Genomic DNA, 16,331 nt, shown 5'->3' on the forward strand with positions numbered 1-16,331 from the left:
GATTGGTGGGAGCAAAATCCCCTAATCAACATGCATCAATATTTCAATTGCAATTCAGAGTGCAATGACACATCAATTTCATTGCAGAGATTGCATTGAAGTGTCATGTGGACTTTATATACATGCATGACACCTCAATTTCATTGCAGATATTGCAATGATACATGGATTTCAATTCAGAGTTACTCACATGCAAAATCAGAGCAAATCACATGCATTGATAGTCACTTGGACTATATATACATGCATGTGTTATTCTAAACGGACAGAATCCCAAACAAACCAACTATTATACCATAGCCAAAACATGTCTTTCATTTCCTCCACCTCAAGCTCTAGTTCTTCTGATTTCTCAAATAACGTTGAATTTGATCGGTTAGTTGATGATTATGCTGCTAACCACCTACAACATATTTTAATTCCCCAAGACTCACCACAAGAATTCCAACTTAATAATGATATAGAAAATGTCCCGGAGCCTAAAAGGGATAGGGAAAGAGAAAAAGGGCATGTGCAACTATATAACGATTATTTTGCGAGTAACGCAGTGTATAACGACAACCAATTCCGCCGTAGATTTCGTATGCAAAGATCTTTGTTCTGTCGCATTATGAATAAGGTGGTTGAAGGGGATCAATTCTTCCAACAACGTCGGAATGCAGCTGGAAAGCTTGGTTTATCACCGTTGCAGAAATGCACCGCTGCAATAAGAATGTTAGCGTATAGCGTAGCCCCTGATGTCGTGGATGAATATCTTCGTATAGGTCAAACAACCTCAAAGAATGCATTGCAACATTTCTGTCAGGGGGTTATTACACATTTTGAAAGTGACTATCTACGTAAACCTACAGCTGAAGATCTAAGGAAAATCCTTCACCAAAATGAATTGCGTGGGTTTCCAGGCATGGTTGGTAGTATAGATTGCATGCATTGGGAGTGGAAGAATTGTCCTACGGCTTGGAAAGCACAATATGCTAGTCGTAGCAAAACTGCAACCCTCATTCTTGAAGCCGTTGCTGATCAAGATTTATGGATTTGGCATGCGTTCTTTGGAATGTCTGGCTCATGTAATGATCTTAATGTCCTTTACCGTTCACCGGTGTTTGATGATGTTTTACAAGGTCGTGCACCACCAATAAATTTTTGGGTTAACGGACATCAATATAAGTTGGCCTACTACTTGGCAGATGGGATTTACCCGAGATGGCCAACTTTTATACATGGTATAACACATCCTTAAGTTCAAAAAGACAAGTTGTTTGCTGATCAACAAGCAGCAGTTCGAAAAGACGTTGAACGGGCTTTCGAAGTTTTACAAGCCAGATTTTCTATACTCCGACAACCAGCACTTGCATACGACGAAGATATTCTTTGTGACATTATCAAAGCCTGTATAATAATGCACAACATGATCGTCGAGGATGAACGACACAACTACACCCGTGTAGATGTTTTAAGACGATACTACGAAGAAGATGGACCACAACGTACAGCAGCGCGGCCGGGACCGAGCACAAGTGCCACGGTGAATAACAACGAGCCATTTGAATTCAACGTCGGGCGGCCACCCAACATTGATTTCAACGCGTACTTTCAAAGGAGGATTGCACTTCGTGATAGAGAAATTCATTCGTCTCTCAAACAAGATTTAGTAGAGCACATATGGCAGAACTTTCGTCATAACACGGCCGAATAAGCAAATTTGTAGTTTGTAATCGTATCGTTTTTAGGTTTTAATACCCGTGTTCGTGTATTACTTCAGGCCAAACCGTTTTTTTTAAGTTCGTAACCGTACTGTTTTTTAATATCCGATGTATTTGTATTGCCGTTTATGTGTTCATTTCAAAAATGTGCTTCTAATTAATCGTTTAAGTTAAAAAAAAACATCTTTCGTAGAATCTATAATTGCTGTTATTTGCTTTAGTTTTTATATTCTAATTAAAACGTTAAATAAAAAATTACATTATAAATGGTATATCAGAAATTTTAACCGTAATTAATAGAATAAAAAGAAATTTAAAAAAAAAATTATTACATTATAATTAAAACGTAATTGTAAAAATAAAATAAAATATATTTTTAATTGTATTGAAAAGTTAAATATAGTATAAACATTATTAAAAAAAAAGAGTTAAAAAAATGGTGATGTGTATTATGGTGGGGTATAGTAAATAGTGGAGGATAAAGTGATGAGGGTTTTTTTTTTTTAGCATTGGTGTAGTAAAAAATAAACCTCTCATGAGAGGAATTAGATGGGAAGAGTGAGAAAGTGGGTAGAGAGAGATTGAGGGGTTTATTTTCTCCTCACTGCTGATAGTGGTCTAATGTTCAAAACCGTTTCTACTCTCTCCATCTCAAATCAATAAATTTTAATGTTCAAAACCGTATCTACCATTGGCGGATCTAGGGGGTACACAGAGGTACAAATGTACCCCTATTCCGCCTAAAAAATTAAAAATTAAAAAAACGGATAATAAAGAGACTGGTTGCATCTTATACCCGCTCTCTTAAGTACTGTTATGTAGATAACTCAAGCCACGAACCAGCCCTTATTTAAAAAACTGGTCTCTTGGGTGTTATTTTTAAGTTTTTCCATACCAGATTAGTACTTTTCGATCAAAGAGCATGTTGTCACAAATAAAAAGTCTATTAGATAATTCTTTTTTTTTTTTTTTCCTACCCATACACATATATACTTAGTTACTCATTTATAAGCCTTGTGTCAAAGAATGAGTGTATCGTACCCGTATATACTAATACAATAGTGAAATGAATTAATAACTCAAAATTTAGTTGGAAAAATAAAAAATATTACGCTCCACATATTATTTTGTATTTTTTTTTTAATCAAACTTAACTTTGTACCCCCATTATGTAAATCCTGGATCCGCCATGATTTCTACTCCCTCCATCTTGAAAAAGTCAAAGGTGCAATAAATTTATGTGGAGGGAGCATATAATATCATTTAGTCTAAGGTGCAATAGTAATTAGGCTTATTGCAAATTGGTAGGACAACAAAATCAAATTGGGAGGGCTACCAACGCAATACTTTAAACGTTATGTGATTCGATCATTTCAAAGATTTGGGAACGAGCAACACGACTTTGCAACACAATTAAGTATGCGACAACTGGAAAATGCATCATTGATTGGCAGCTTTTTTTTTTATTAAACTTCTAGTGGAATAAGATTTTTTAATTTATTCTTTTTAACTTACGTTTTAAAAAATAAAAAAATATTAAAGTAAGAGAGTGTATAAAGATGTGTAAATAATGGAAGAAAAAAATTAAATAGAGTAAGAGTGTGAAAAGCTATATTTGTTGTGTCAAAAAAAATAAATAAAAAATAAAAAGGGGTATATTTGTTAGGAAATAAGTGACTTGTTAAGATGATAAAAAATGTATGTCATGAAGTGTTGTTAGATTATTCTCAATTTTTATTATTTCATTGTATTATGAAATAAAGAAATTAGAGCACCAAACTACATATACATACCAATCATCATTTTGAGAAAAATAAAAATAAAAATGAAGTTAGGAAAAATAAATAATTACTTGCCACACTTGCAACACTTTTTGAGTTAGGAAAAATAACAAATCTAATTACTTGCAACACTTTGAGTTATGAAAAATCACATATCTAATTACTTGCAACACTTTGAGTTAGGAAAAATAACATATCTAGCTAATTACTTGCAACACTTTGAGTTAGGAAAAATAACATATCTAATTACTTGCAACACTTTGGAGTTATATATACACTACTTATATAAACTCCACCTTGACTATTTTCGGTGAATTATAGTTAGGAAAAATTTAGTCATGTGGAGTCTTGTTATATTCAGCTCGATTTATACTTTTATAATATCAAATTTTGTAATTTTACTTATTGGAAATCAAAGATATTAGTGATTGAAATCATACATTAACAAGTGTGAAATGAGAAGTGTTATAAGGAAGAGGAAGTGTTATTTAGTTTGTATCATTTGCTATGCATGTGGTCAAACTTAAAAACATTAATTTGACTATGGGTAAACTTATTGATATAAAAAGTTTAGTAGACTAGCTAGGCCAATACAAAAATGATGACTTTAGTTTGTTGGAGGCTTAAATCAACATATGCGTTTTTGTTTTAGCTGGAAGCTAAGAAAAGAAAATACTACCTCCAAGTTTTATTTATTTATTTATTTTTTTTTTTTATGTCTTACAAATAATACCCTTTTGTTGCAAATAACAAGAAACGGAGGTATAATACTTTCCTTTCAGGATTCTCTTAGCTAGAAATTGAGAACAAAGTAACTAGAAAGATTGGTAGAATCACTTTTCCTAGAGGGATCATCTAGAAAGAGTTGTTTTGAATTAACTGCATTCATACCAAAAGTTGGCATAGTTGTTATGGGTGAAATTAATTCTCTTTTGTATTATAATTTCATTCTCCCACCTTAACTTAATATTTATGAATCCTCCATTTTCTATAATTTAAGGAGCCAAATGAAACCAAATGTTTTATATTCGATTTTGAATTAGAGACGTTAAAAGGAAGAAATCAACATTGACAATAAACCCTAGCCTTCCGAGCTAATGATAGATGTGGTGTGATTCCCGCTACCTGCCCTTTTATGTATTAATTAATGCATCATGGAGCTAAATACAACAATTCAAAAACTTGTCTCGTCTTACATAAGTTTTTCAAAACAAAAAATATGCTAAAGCAAATAATGCTAAAAAACCGTAATCAAAATCATCCACAATCTAATGGATAGAACAGAGATTTTCTAAACCTTTGGTATAGGTTCAATTAGCGTTTACTTATCATTCAATATGTTAATTCCGTAGTTTAGAAAATTATGAAAATGTCCAATTTAGAAAGTACACATTAATACGAATCTTATGGTATCTTATACAAGTATAAAATAATTTTTTATCTTAAGAATTAGTTTATAAATAAGTTAAAAATTTTGCAAATGCATGTAAAAACCAAATCAGATCAGAGCTGAAAAATTAAGTTAAATCAGAATAGATGAATAAAACATAATTATAGTGACGTGATCGAAATCATGTTAAATTTATCTTCGTATAAAAATAAAAGCGTTCTTATAATTTTAAATAATAAATGCGACAAATACTAATAAAATAACATATTTAGTACGAGCAATAAATTTAACAACCAATTTAATATTGTTGATTTCAATCCTCAAGTAGATCAGACAACATAAATATGAAACAGATCGACTAGTGACAGGTACTATACGCTATTCTCATTTTTCTAGGAGCCAATAATATCATCAATATTTACTACAACATGATGCATGTAGACAATAAAGTATGTACATGAATATGTGTAGGCAATATAATAATCAAATAATTCTTTAACAATATAGTATTTGCTTGTGTTCTAGTTTGTGTATAAATTTGACCCTCTTTCCCTTCTCATAATAAGCTAACAAATAAAGAGCAATTGTGAAAGAAACAGAGAGAGAAGCAATTTAGCTAGTTTTTGCTTTGAAACAACAAACAAAAATGGCAATAATGACAATGGCAATTGCTTCCCTCTCTTCTTCATCCTCATCACCTCATTTCGTAAGCAATTTCTACTCTTATATATCTCTCACACTCATTGTGCATGAATGCATGCATTTTTAGAAATAAATCTTCAAAAAAATTGCACCTGAATATATAGTGCTTGCTTGAACATCATGATAGAGATCAAATCGAGTATTCTGCATATATTGCCCATCACTTTCTTCCGCATTAGTGAATTTTTGAGTTAGACTCGTATAGCTATAGATTGTTTTAAACATGACATTTATTAATTTTGATTTGCTAAGTGAGATATTGATAAATAACGGATACCCTTTGTTTCATAAATGAGTTGGGGGTAAGTTTGGAATCCCAAATAAATAACAAATGTACAAAAATATATACTTTGTTTAATTAATTTTTTTAATGCTACTTTTAAAAATTATTTTAGTTGCACTATATTTACTTCAGTATAGCACGCACCATTCACATCTTTCGATCTCTAATTTGTGTTTGTATAGGAAAATCATAATCATGTAATTTATTAAGTTCTTGTCAAGATTCATATTAATATAATATGTATTTCTTAATATCAATTATTTATAATTTAAACTTATATATACTTCGTGTATATGTAAGTATAAATAAGGAATGATCAAATTGTGCATTAACAAACAAGCAAAGTTATTAACTTATATTATTATAATACAATATACAAAAAAATAAAATAAATGAAGGAAGCACATTGCTAACTATTTCTCTCACTGCCTTTTCTTATTGGCAAAATGTACACTAGAAGGGATATACTACCTTCATTTTATATTTTTTTGCAACTTTAGGATATTATTTGTAACACATAAAATATTCCAAAGTTATATTTTTTGTAGTGCAATGTACTGATTATTATTATACTTTAATAATTATAACTTCCTTCTATAATCATAGAAATAGTTTGTAAATGATGTTGTTAAGTTCATGCTTTTGCTTCGTTTGATCTTTATCTCAGAATTTCTTTCTTCCTTCTTTGGAACAGAAGTTGGGCTTTGGTTTTTCTCGTATGAGCTCCTCGACCAAGGATAGAAGCTTAAGGGTGATTTCTCTTTCGAAGGCAAGTTTTTCCTTCCTCTTCATTAATCAAATCATTTGGTCACTTTGGGCGTTTTTTTTTTTTTTTTTTTTTAATTGCTCCATTTATGATCTTAATTTTTCTGATTTGATTTGACTTTATTTGATTTATAAATTTGACTTTAAAATAATAAAAATATATCAAATGAGATACCATTAATATATTCCAAATATGGAAGTCTCTAATTTTTTAATAAAGCAATTAAAGATATTCAACGAAAACCAAATGCAAATAAAAATACGTAATTTGATTTGATCCGATTACTCTTTAATTACGGGTGGTTTTGGGGTGTTTAGAGGTGGGTCAACGTCGGAATTTTGGTCAACAGTGGACATTTGGTCAAAGGTAGTATGTTATATTGTAACACTAGGTTAGTTCCCGTGCCTAACTATCATTAAACTATCATTATAATTAGCTTTTTATAAACAAAACAATTTAAAAATATAGTTGACAAATTTTAATCAAAATTAAGGACTACAAAAGATATGTTAGATTTAAAACGACGAAGAAAATTATCAAAATTATGTTAAGAATATTTTTTCTACTTCGTAGCTATACACATATTTGTATTAAGGATATGTCAAATCTTTTTTATATTAAGTAATTATATTTTATAGGAAAAATTGATGGGAATAGTCCCAACTTTGATCACTCTTCTTAAAATAATCCCAACTATAGATATTCTCAAAATAACCACAACTTTGACAAGATCTGCTCATTTTGGTCTGTGACCTGTTGGAAGTGTTTGGTAATCGGTAAAAAAAGTTAATTAGACTTGTGTTTTGTTTTGATTGGTTACAAATTAATTATTCAAAATTTTAATATATAGTTAATAATTAATTTAAGTTTTTAATAATACTCCACCAAGGTCGACGGTATTTAAAACACCGGTGTGACACCACCTCCATTATCACTGCCATGCCAAACACCCCCTTGTTGGGTTTTGCGGTGTCCGACACCGTGCGGAAACAAAATCCGATAACCGGATCGCATGCATAATAAATACAACATATATAAAAGCATCAAATAAACATAAACATAAGAGATGAGAGAGAAAGACTGCTCACCCTAGAAGCGTGCTTCGCTCAACTGTTGAGCTCGGACTTAAAAGGTTCAAGTTCCACAAGTGCGAGAACCTCCGACAGCTCACACCCTCGCTACCGAACCGTAACCGGTCCCTACCCCGTATCTTAGACAGGGCTAGACCAAAAATAACTTAGAGCTTACGAACAAAGGTTTTCTCGCTTTTGGAGTTCCCTTAAAGTTCACCAACTCAAGTGAAGTTCCCAATACCCAATGATGGGTATTTATAGGGAAATGTCCCCAATAATTCTCATCATCTTTCAATGTGGGATAGTTGGTAAAAAGGAAAAATTAAGATTTTGCTATGAAATTAAAGAGAAAGGGAAGAAAATAGGGGAGAGAATAGATCTATATTCTTATTCTTGAATGATGTGGGAGTACATATGTATATATACATGTGATACAATGGGTTTCCTTGTAGCATAATAAACATAGTACATCTAGAATATTCTAGAATTATCATATGGGCATCCACTAAATACATATATTATATAACACTCCCCCTTGGATGACCATTATCGAATAGTGTGACTCGTTAAAACCTTACTAGGAGAAACCCGAAGGGATAAAAAAACCTAGTGAAGGAAAAAGAGTACAACACTGTCGTAATACGCCTTGACATACTGCCTCGTTAAAAACCTTACCAGGAAAACCCAATGTGGGACAAAACCATGATTACGGGAAAAAGAGTGCAGCGCGTATTTTCTCCCCCTGATGAATGCATAACTTGAGATCTTCCAATGTAATGATCCAATGCCTTAGTAACTTCATAGTTGTAGCTGAATAACATTCCTTGATAGTTCATCCTCCCTGATCAAACTTGAATCTTCACTGTAAAACATCTTCATTTCTCCACACTTGTGAGAACAATATCTATGTTGAGTTTACCATTATTATCTTATATGACATTTTTGTTTCAAGTTGTCTTACCATCAAAATTATACCTACTTCTGGAGGTCGTTAAAGTAGCTATTGATAATCAAATATTGATGATAATTTATGGCAACTCATGATATCTTGATATCATTATCTAAGTTTATATGAATTAGTATTAATATAACATAAGTCTTATTATATACTTTACTCATGGTTCTTCTAGACCATAAGAAGATTATCCTTACTGCAAATCTGCAATATAGCTCATTACAATTCTTCTTTAAACATTTTGCATTTTATACGAGAGTTCTTCAATGTGTACAAAATCGATTAACTCTCACTTGGTTAAACTTCAGGTTGATATCTCAATAACTTAGTCACCAATACTCTTCATGAGTTTGATAACAATATCAACATTGTCATTTTTCAGAATATAGAATTTGTAGGGCCAGATATTTGAATACGTTGTATATAAGTTCTGCGGGAACTTTTCATGCATGATTCACAACATGCTATTTGTCATCATATAAACTTTAATCACAATTATAAGCCCATTGGAGTATAAACTTCTTCTTGTAAGCCTTCATCATAATTATAAACTCGTCATACCATAAACAATCACATATAACACAATTGTTGTATAGAACTAATGCATTGCATGCAATATGAGATGTAGACTTCATAATAAAACATAAAACAAAATATATATATGTAATGAGTAATGCATCAAACTACATCCTATACATACGATGAGTAATTCATAAATTTAAAACTCAAACATGCACATAAATAAAAGACTTAAAAATGCAAACTATATAGTGTGGATTTCAGAAATCCATTTTCTATTTGGACTACTAGTCCACGATAAACTTTTGATCATTAGCATTCATATTTCATTGGACTTTTTGTCCATGATAAGATTTTGATTTATTATCTTAGTTTCATGTCGACATCAAAATGGACATATATTTCTGATCCCTTATGCACAAGTCCATTCCTACTGCATATGCATATTGTATATCGGTTCCATCATTTACCAGTATCATCTAATTCCTCAAAGATACAATTTTAATTTGCATGCTATTTTGACAATGATATCTGAATACGTTTCTCATTTGGTACCATCATAATTTTTCTTACATCATAGGCCATCTATTATAATAATTCAGTTATCTATATCACTTTTGGGTATTTCATACACTATGATATTTATATATTATTACAATATTAAAAGTGTTAACCGCACTATCTTGCCACATATCATATCTTTATTTTGGAACCGATCATACCACCCACACTTCAAGTGTAGTGATTCAAGTATAATTGGCAAGATTTTATCTCAATGTATACACATAATATGACCAAAATGTATCTTCAACGCTATGCAACATGAGTCATAACTGAATACAAATCAAATCATAAATGTGCAACATATCTTGATAATACATAGACAAAAGTTGGCATATAACTTTTTAAACTACCTTTATAGGGATCACCAATTATATATTTTCCGATTTTCCAACTTTTGCTAATTTTTCTCCCCCTAAGTTGGTAAAATATCTCATTTATAGGGGTATCTAATTCTATACCAACTTAGTATTGCATTAAAATTCATCTCATGCGAGGATCACAATCAAAATTTATCTCTCCGAAGATTTGTATTAAACAACATTTATCTCTTCTAGAGAAGAATCATTTCTTTATTAACATTTTCCATAATATGTTCTCTTCTGGAGATTAATGTCAATGGAGAGACATTTATTATGCAGTTGTCTATTTTCTTATTCTATTTCTTATGTGCTGACATAAAATAGTCCCAATCAAGAATAATGAAATCACTTGTGTGTAAAGCCACTATATAGTGATCTCCTGGATCTTTGAAGACTTAAATAGTGTATTTGGTGAGCTTCTGATCATCTAATACTTGACAATAATATATAAGTTATTTTGGTGAACTTCTGGTCACCTATTGCTCTTTCGTATATATGAAAATCAAAACCTATTAACTCTAAAAATTTTCATCATTACAAATTATTATAGCTCAATCTCAATGTTATGTCTTGCCATTCAATTTATTTCATATATCTAACATTGAGATAGTGTCAGCACATTATCAAATGAAACTTCAGGTTTCATAACGGGTAATCATTAAACCCGGATGACCTAATTTAATTATCACATCCAATAACTGCTCTGAATTTGAACTTTGGTTAGTTTTCCAACACTAGTGTTCACTTTATTAAACTTACTTTATGCATGGCCATGAATATGATGTGATATTTGAACACCAACATGTGTTTCTTTATACGATTGGCAAGACAATCAACTAATATATTATCTAATAAATAATCATACTCTGCTAGAGTTTTGACTATATCTTAATACATGTTAATCTTGTTGGATATTTCATACTCTTCAGGAGTCTCTTATATTATCATAAAACATATGAATTTTACAAAAAGTGATTTCTTCTAGAAATGTAATGGGATTAATCACTTCCTCAAATTTGTCATTGTCAATAGTGGCTCCCTTCCTTTTCAAAGATATGTAGTTATCTTTAGAACCTATTGATTTATCATGCTTCAGGCGTGCTATAAGTTCATCAATAATTAATGTTGTCATTCTGGACATCAATTTTAATTGGAGTATTTACAACTAGTATATGATTAATGACATTTATTTATATCCATCTTCAGGACGGTATCATTTCAAAATATTTAATTAACATGTGGCCACTTCTATAAAATAAATCGTTGATATGTATGTATCAAACTGACCATAAATATATTTTATTATTTATACATACAATCTCCCCCTAATCCTTGCATATGGGGATATGGAATCAATCCGACAACCTTTAAAATCCTTGCCCCTTTTAAGTTATAAATTCTTTTGGCAATGTCATGTATCAAGTAACGTTTTCCTTTTAGCAAAAACATGCTTAGATAATATTATACTTAATTATAGAACACTTAATCATGTCCTCTTGCCCAATTACATTCATCTTAAAAAAAACCTCTTATATTTATGGGCATAATAAAACGTTGATCATGTAAAGTTTCTCACATTGTCATGTTGCATATTATAAACTCATAAACATTATTTCTTGGCCAATAGTAGATATGTACAAGTAAATATTTTTTTCAATTCTAATTGAACTTTTCAATGAATTGTAATCATGAAAACATCATACAAATTTGCTTTCTTTCAGTCACATGAACTCTCATTCAAAAGGAACTTCAAATCCATATGCATAAGTATTTCATGTTCAATCTACTCATCATCATTCATATAGTTCAACTTAATGCGGGCATAGAGTATCATATATATAATCGAATCCTATCACACATTAATCAATATTTCAACAATGAAATCGTGTCAGTATTAAACAAAAAAATTGAAACTTAGTCCCAAAAAAGGAGGGGGTATACTATTATAGAGTATTAGTTACTAGTAGTACAATACTTGTCTTGACCATTTCGTAGAAATTATATTTATCTCATGTAATAGACATTATTGTCATCACAAACAATACTAATTCATCAATCAACTGCTTTCCCATCTAATTAATAAAATAAATGAATTGTCTTCAAATTCAAAATTACTTTGAATTTTTTTAGCATTGAACTAAATACACCAATGTAGTAATATACCAAACACATGCCATCTATATCTATAAAATAAACATACCTTGAGAAATGTATAATATTATAAATGATGAATTAGAAATTAGCTTAGATAAATATATTCATAATTTATAAACTATCATGAGTAATTAATAACCTTAGATTATTAATAGTAACATATCACATTCACAAAAAAAATATCATGCGATAAAGCTAATCAAGTTTGGTAGCAATCAATAGGCATAATCATGAAATAAAAACAATGATTATAATAGCATAATTTTATAATACCTTTATAAAACCAAATACAAAGTAAACAATAAGAAGCAACCAAACTTGTCCAACTTAAAACTAAAATTATTCTTTATGTCGACCAAAACCAATGAAATAACTAATCCAACCAAATGCAATTCTAATACTTTGTAACATAGTTTATCACACGCTTAACAATCATTTTCTCTAAATCACACCTTCCTGATATTCACAGACTCGCTCAACATCAAAGGAAACAAGGCACACCACAAAAATTGCTTTCTTCAATTCAATATATACTCTGTATGAGCTAGTGGGTACTAAAGAAGTGATGAATGAAAAACTCTCAGCTTTATCATAGAATAAAAGTACTTGGGTTTTCATTAAATCCTATAACACATATCTAACAGTCAAGCTTTAATTTGGTGCCTAATTCAAGAAGGATTTAGTTAACATCTTATGTATTTCATAGGAATTTAGCTAGATCCAAAAATAATCTACAGCTATTAAAACAGTTCATAATTAATATGCTTGAACACTCTATGGTGATGGTAAACCACACACAATTGGAAGCAGCAGGTTGTGTATATTAGATCATCATGTCCGAGAATTTAAAACTGAAAAAAATAAAATCAATATACTATGATCATCACATAATTCAACAGAGATTGATGATGAAACCACCGATTTCATTCTCCAAAATTATAGCTATTCAAATAAGACAAATTAGTCGAAACAAATCAATAGTTAGCCATATTCAAATATGACAACTTAGCTGAAACAAATCAATAGCCATATCCCAAATTTAATAAACTTCGTATTTCTTTTCAATAAAAAAATGGAGCATATGAATTAAATCAATTAAATAACTAGTCTAATATCCTATAATTATCTGATAAATTCGGTAAAAAAATATGGAGAAAAGAATATAGGGATAAGATGATAGAATGTATAGAGTAAAATTCAGAGAGTGATAACCTTATCATCCAATTGAGCAGAAGTAGCACAAGGCATCTCCACTACCGCCACTACTACTTGAACAAACATGCAAAAAACCATTCACCTTATTACCACCATTACTATTACCATGAACACTACCATTCCCATTACCATTTGCTTCAATCACCATATCTCCAAAAACCGCCACAAATTTAGGATTTACAACCCCAAATTCAATTCAATCCCACCAACTTCAAAAATACTCCACAACCAAATAAAAATCGAAGAACTCCCCAAAACTTACCAATATCTTGCGACATCATCCCTTGAACAATCTTTAAACCCACTTAATTCAAACAAGTAATTCCAAAAAGAAGCAATTGTGAAGTTGCAGAGAAGAAGAAGTGAAGTAGGAGAGAGAAAGTGGAAATCGACGACGGAACTCTAGAAAGAGGCGGTTGAGAAGGTGGTGGTGCCGCATAATTGAGGAGAGAGAAAGAAGAGAGACATAGGGTGATATTGGAGAGATACGGTGGATTGAGGGAAGTTAACAATTATGTATATGTATAAGAATCAAAAGAATTATTAATTATTTAGATTTTTGGTGCTGATAACGTGTTATGAAATTAAATAGAAAGGGAAGAAAATAGGGGAGAGAATAGATCTATATTCTTATTTTTGAATGATGTGGGAGTACATATGTCTATATACATGTGATACAATTAGGGTTTCCTTGTAACATAATAAACATAGTACATCTAGAATATTCTAGAATTATCATATGGGCATCCACTAAATACATATATTATATAACAGATTTAATTTAATTCCAAATTAAATTAAAAAGCCAAAAAAACCATCAAACGACAAGTGGCGCAAGGAGAGCAAGGGAGTAGGTAAGGATTACAAAGGTCAGGACCACCTTCCCCTTGCTCCCCAAGCCACCCCTTCACAAAACGGGTGCAATAGGACGACGCTAAGTGGCAGCCCGCCTTGAGCACCAAGGCAGCCATGCTAGCGCCTGGTCTCTCGGCTGGGCCTGCCAGCTAGGCCTTCCCGCACCAGCAAGCCTCGCAAATGCGGGCTACTTTGTTGTTGGGCGCTGCTGCTACTACGCACCATGCTTGGTGCTAGTAGCCTGTGCTTGGCACGCCTCGCTGCTAGCTCTCGCATGTTAGCAAGTTGCTGCTTGCTTGCCGCATGGCCTGCCAGCCACGCATGGTTTGCTCGGCCATGCTGGTGAGCCTTGCCTGCATGGCTGCTCGGCCAGCTCGCCCAGCCATTTCATGCAATGCATGTTGGGCTTGTAGCCAAGCCTTGCCTCGCGGCAAGGAGCCCGGCTAGCCATGCTAGCCTACCCATCCCTCGATTGGCTAGGCCATATCGAGGCTAGGATTTTCACGCGTGTTGACTTGTTGTTTGACTGATTTTTCCGTCTCATCGACTCATAAATTCGACTTAACTTTCGATGCTCGGCTTCGACGTTCTAAGCTCGGTATCCGACGTCTTAGTTCGTAAAAACTCTATTGACTCATTTAACCTTCGGATTAATTCGTCACTTCGGTTCGGTTACACGATTGGGTGTGACTCGAAGGGTTCAGTAAAGATTAAGCTGTAATATTAATTATTCATTAATATTACCGATCGGAAGCGGCCTCCAACTATGCATTCCGATCACTTGACCTCACTGAATAATTAGCTTTGTAATTAATTTCGAATCCTCTATCGGAATAATACACTTATTCGAAGGACACCATCCCTTTCACACCTGACCACCATCATTACCCCAGTCCCCAGCAAATCACCCCCCACACCACCACCAAAGTACGTAAGATCAACCAAAAGTTTAACATACTCCAGAAATAACATACTCAGTAAGTCTAATCGATTAAATTGCACAATTTTCGGGGTAAAACAAATATAAGTAAAATTTACTACTTCGTAATAGTTCTTGTACACAAATACAGAGGAAGAGGTAGATGAAAAAGAAAACCCAAACCGGCAAAAACCCAAACACGGCCACCCAACAACGACAAAATTCCACCCACGATCGCCACAATCACCCAATCATTACAATTATACCCATGATTACAACGATCCACCCCAAAACCACAAACACGACCACCAAAATCCACAAAATTACAACAAAGCCCAACAACAATAACAACCATAGAATTGAAAAAAAAAAAAAAAACAGGAAGAATGGAGGAAGAGAGTGGCGCAATAACAAGAAGGGCGGAGGCAGTGGCGATGGCGGCGTTAAGATTGAGAAAGAGAAGTTGAGAAAGAACAAATAGGATAGACTGATGGAGAAACATCAGTAGACAAAGGGGATAAAAAATACGGAGTTGAATGCAAAACCACAATTGATTTTTTTTTTTAGAAAAATAAGAAAATGAAACAGAGAAGGAAGAGTTGCAGCAAAAAGAAGGGGGGAAGGAGTTGACTGCAAAACAAGATGGTGGCGGCAACAGAGTGGGAAGGCGGCATAACAGTATGAAATCGAGAAGGATGAACAATTGAACATGAGAGGGAGAATGAATGAGGAGAAATGAATGAAAGGGTGAGAGTTAAAAAAGAAAAAAAAATAATTTTACAACGTGCTTAGCAAGTATCCAATCAATTGGATCAAATTGAGAAGATTTTGTCAAAGTTGGGATTATATTGGGAATAATGATAGTAGGGATTATTTTGAGCAGATCATTGAAAGTTGGGATTATTTCCATCAATTTTTTCTATTTTATAAGATTAAGAAACTATTTTTGTATAAAGATTTGTTTCTTTAATAGAATTTTATTCAAAAAAAAAAAAACGTAGGACACACCAGGAGATGACACGTGTTATTGCTGGTGTGTCTTTTAGTATATAGCTAGATTAGGCCCCGTGCCATACACGGTAAGTCAGTAATT

General features: G+C 32.3%; 1 protein-coding gene across 1 annotated transcript; it reads left to right on the top strand.

Moving 5' to 3' along the window:
• Positions 1 to 307: 307 nt before the first annotated feature.
• On the top strand, positions 308 to 1,240 carry LOC110710265. Its single transcript, XM_021888536.1, has one exon. The coding sequence runs from the start codon at positions 308 to 310 to the stop codon at positions 1,238 to 1,240; it is 933 nt and encodes a 310-aa protein (XP_021744228.1).
• Positions 1,241 to 16,331: the final 15,091 nt, after the last annotated feature.

Source organism: Chenopodium quinoa, unplaced genomic scaffold (genome assembly GCF_001683475.1).
Source record: "Chenopodium quinoa cultivar QQ74 unplaced genomic scaffold, ASM168347v1, whole genome shotgun sequence".
Classification (NCBI taxonomy): Eukaryota; Viridiplantae; Streptophyta; class Magnoliopsida; order Caryophyllales; family Amaranthaceae; genus Chenopodium; species Chenopodium quinoa.

What these genes read in the sequence shown, in the direction of transcription:
- LOC110710265 (XM_021888536.1), top strand. Translation starts at nt 308, where the DNA reads ATGTCTTTCATTTCCTCCACCTCAAGCTCTAGTTCTTCTGATTTCTCA.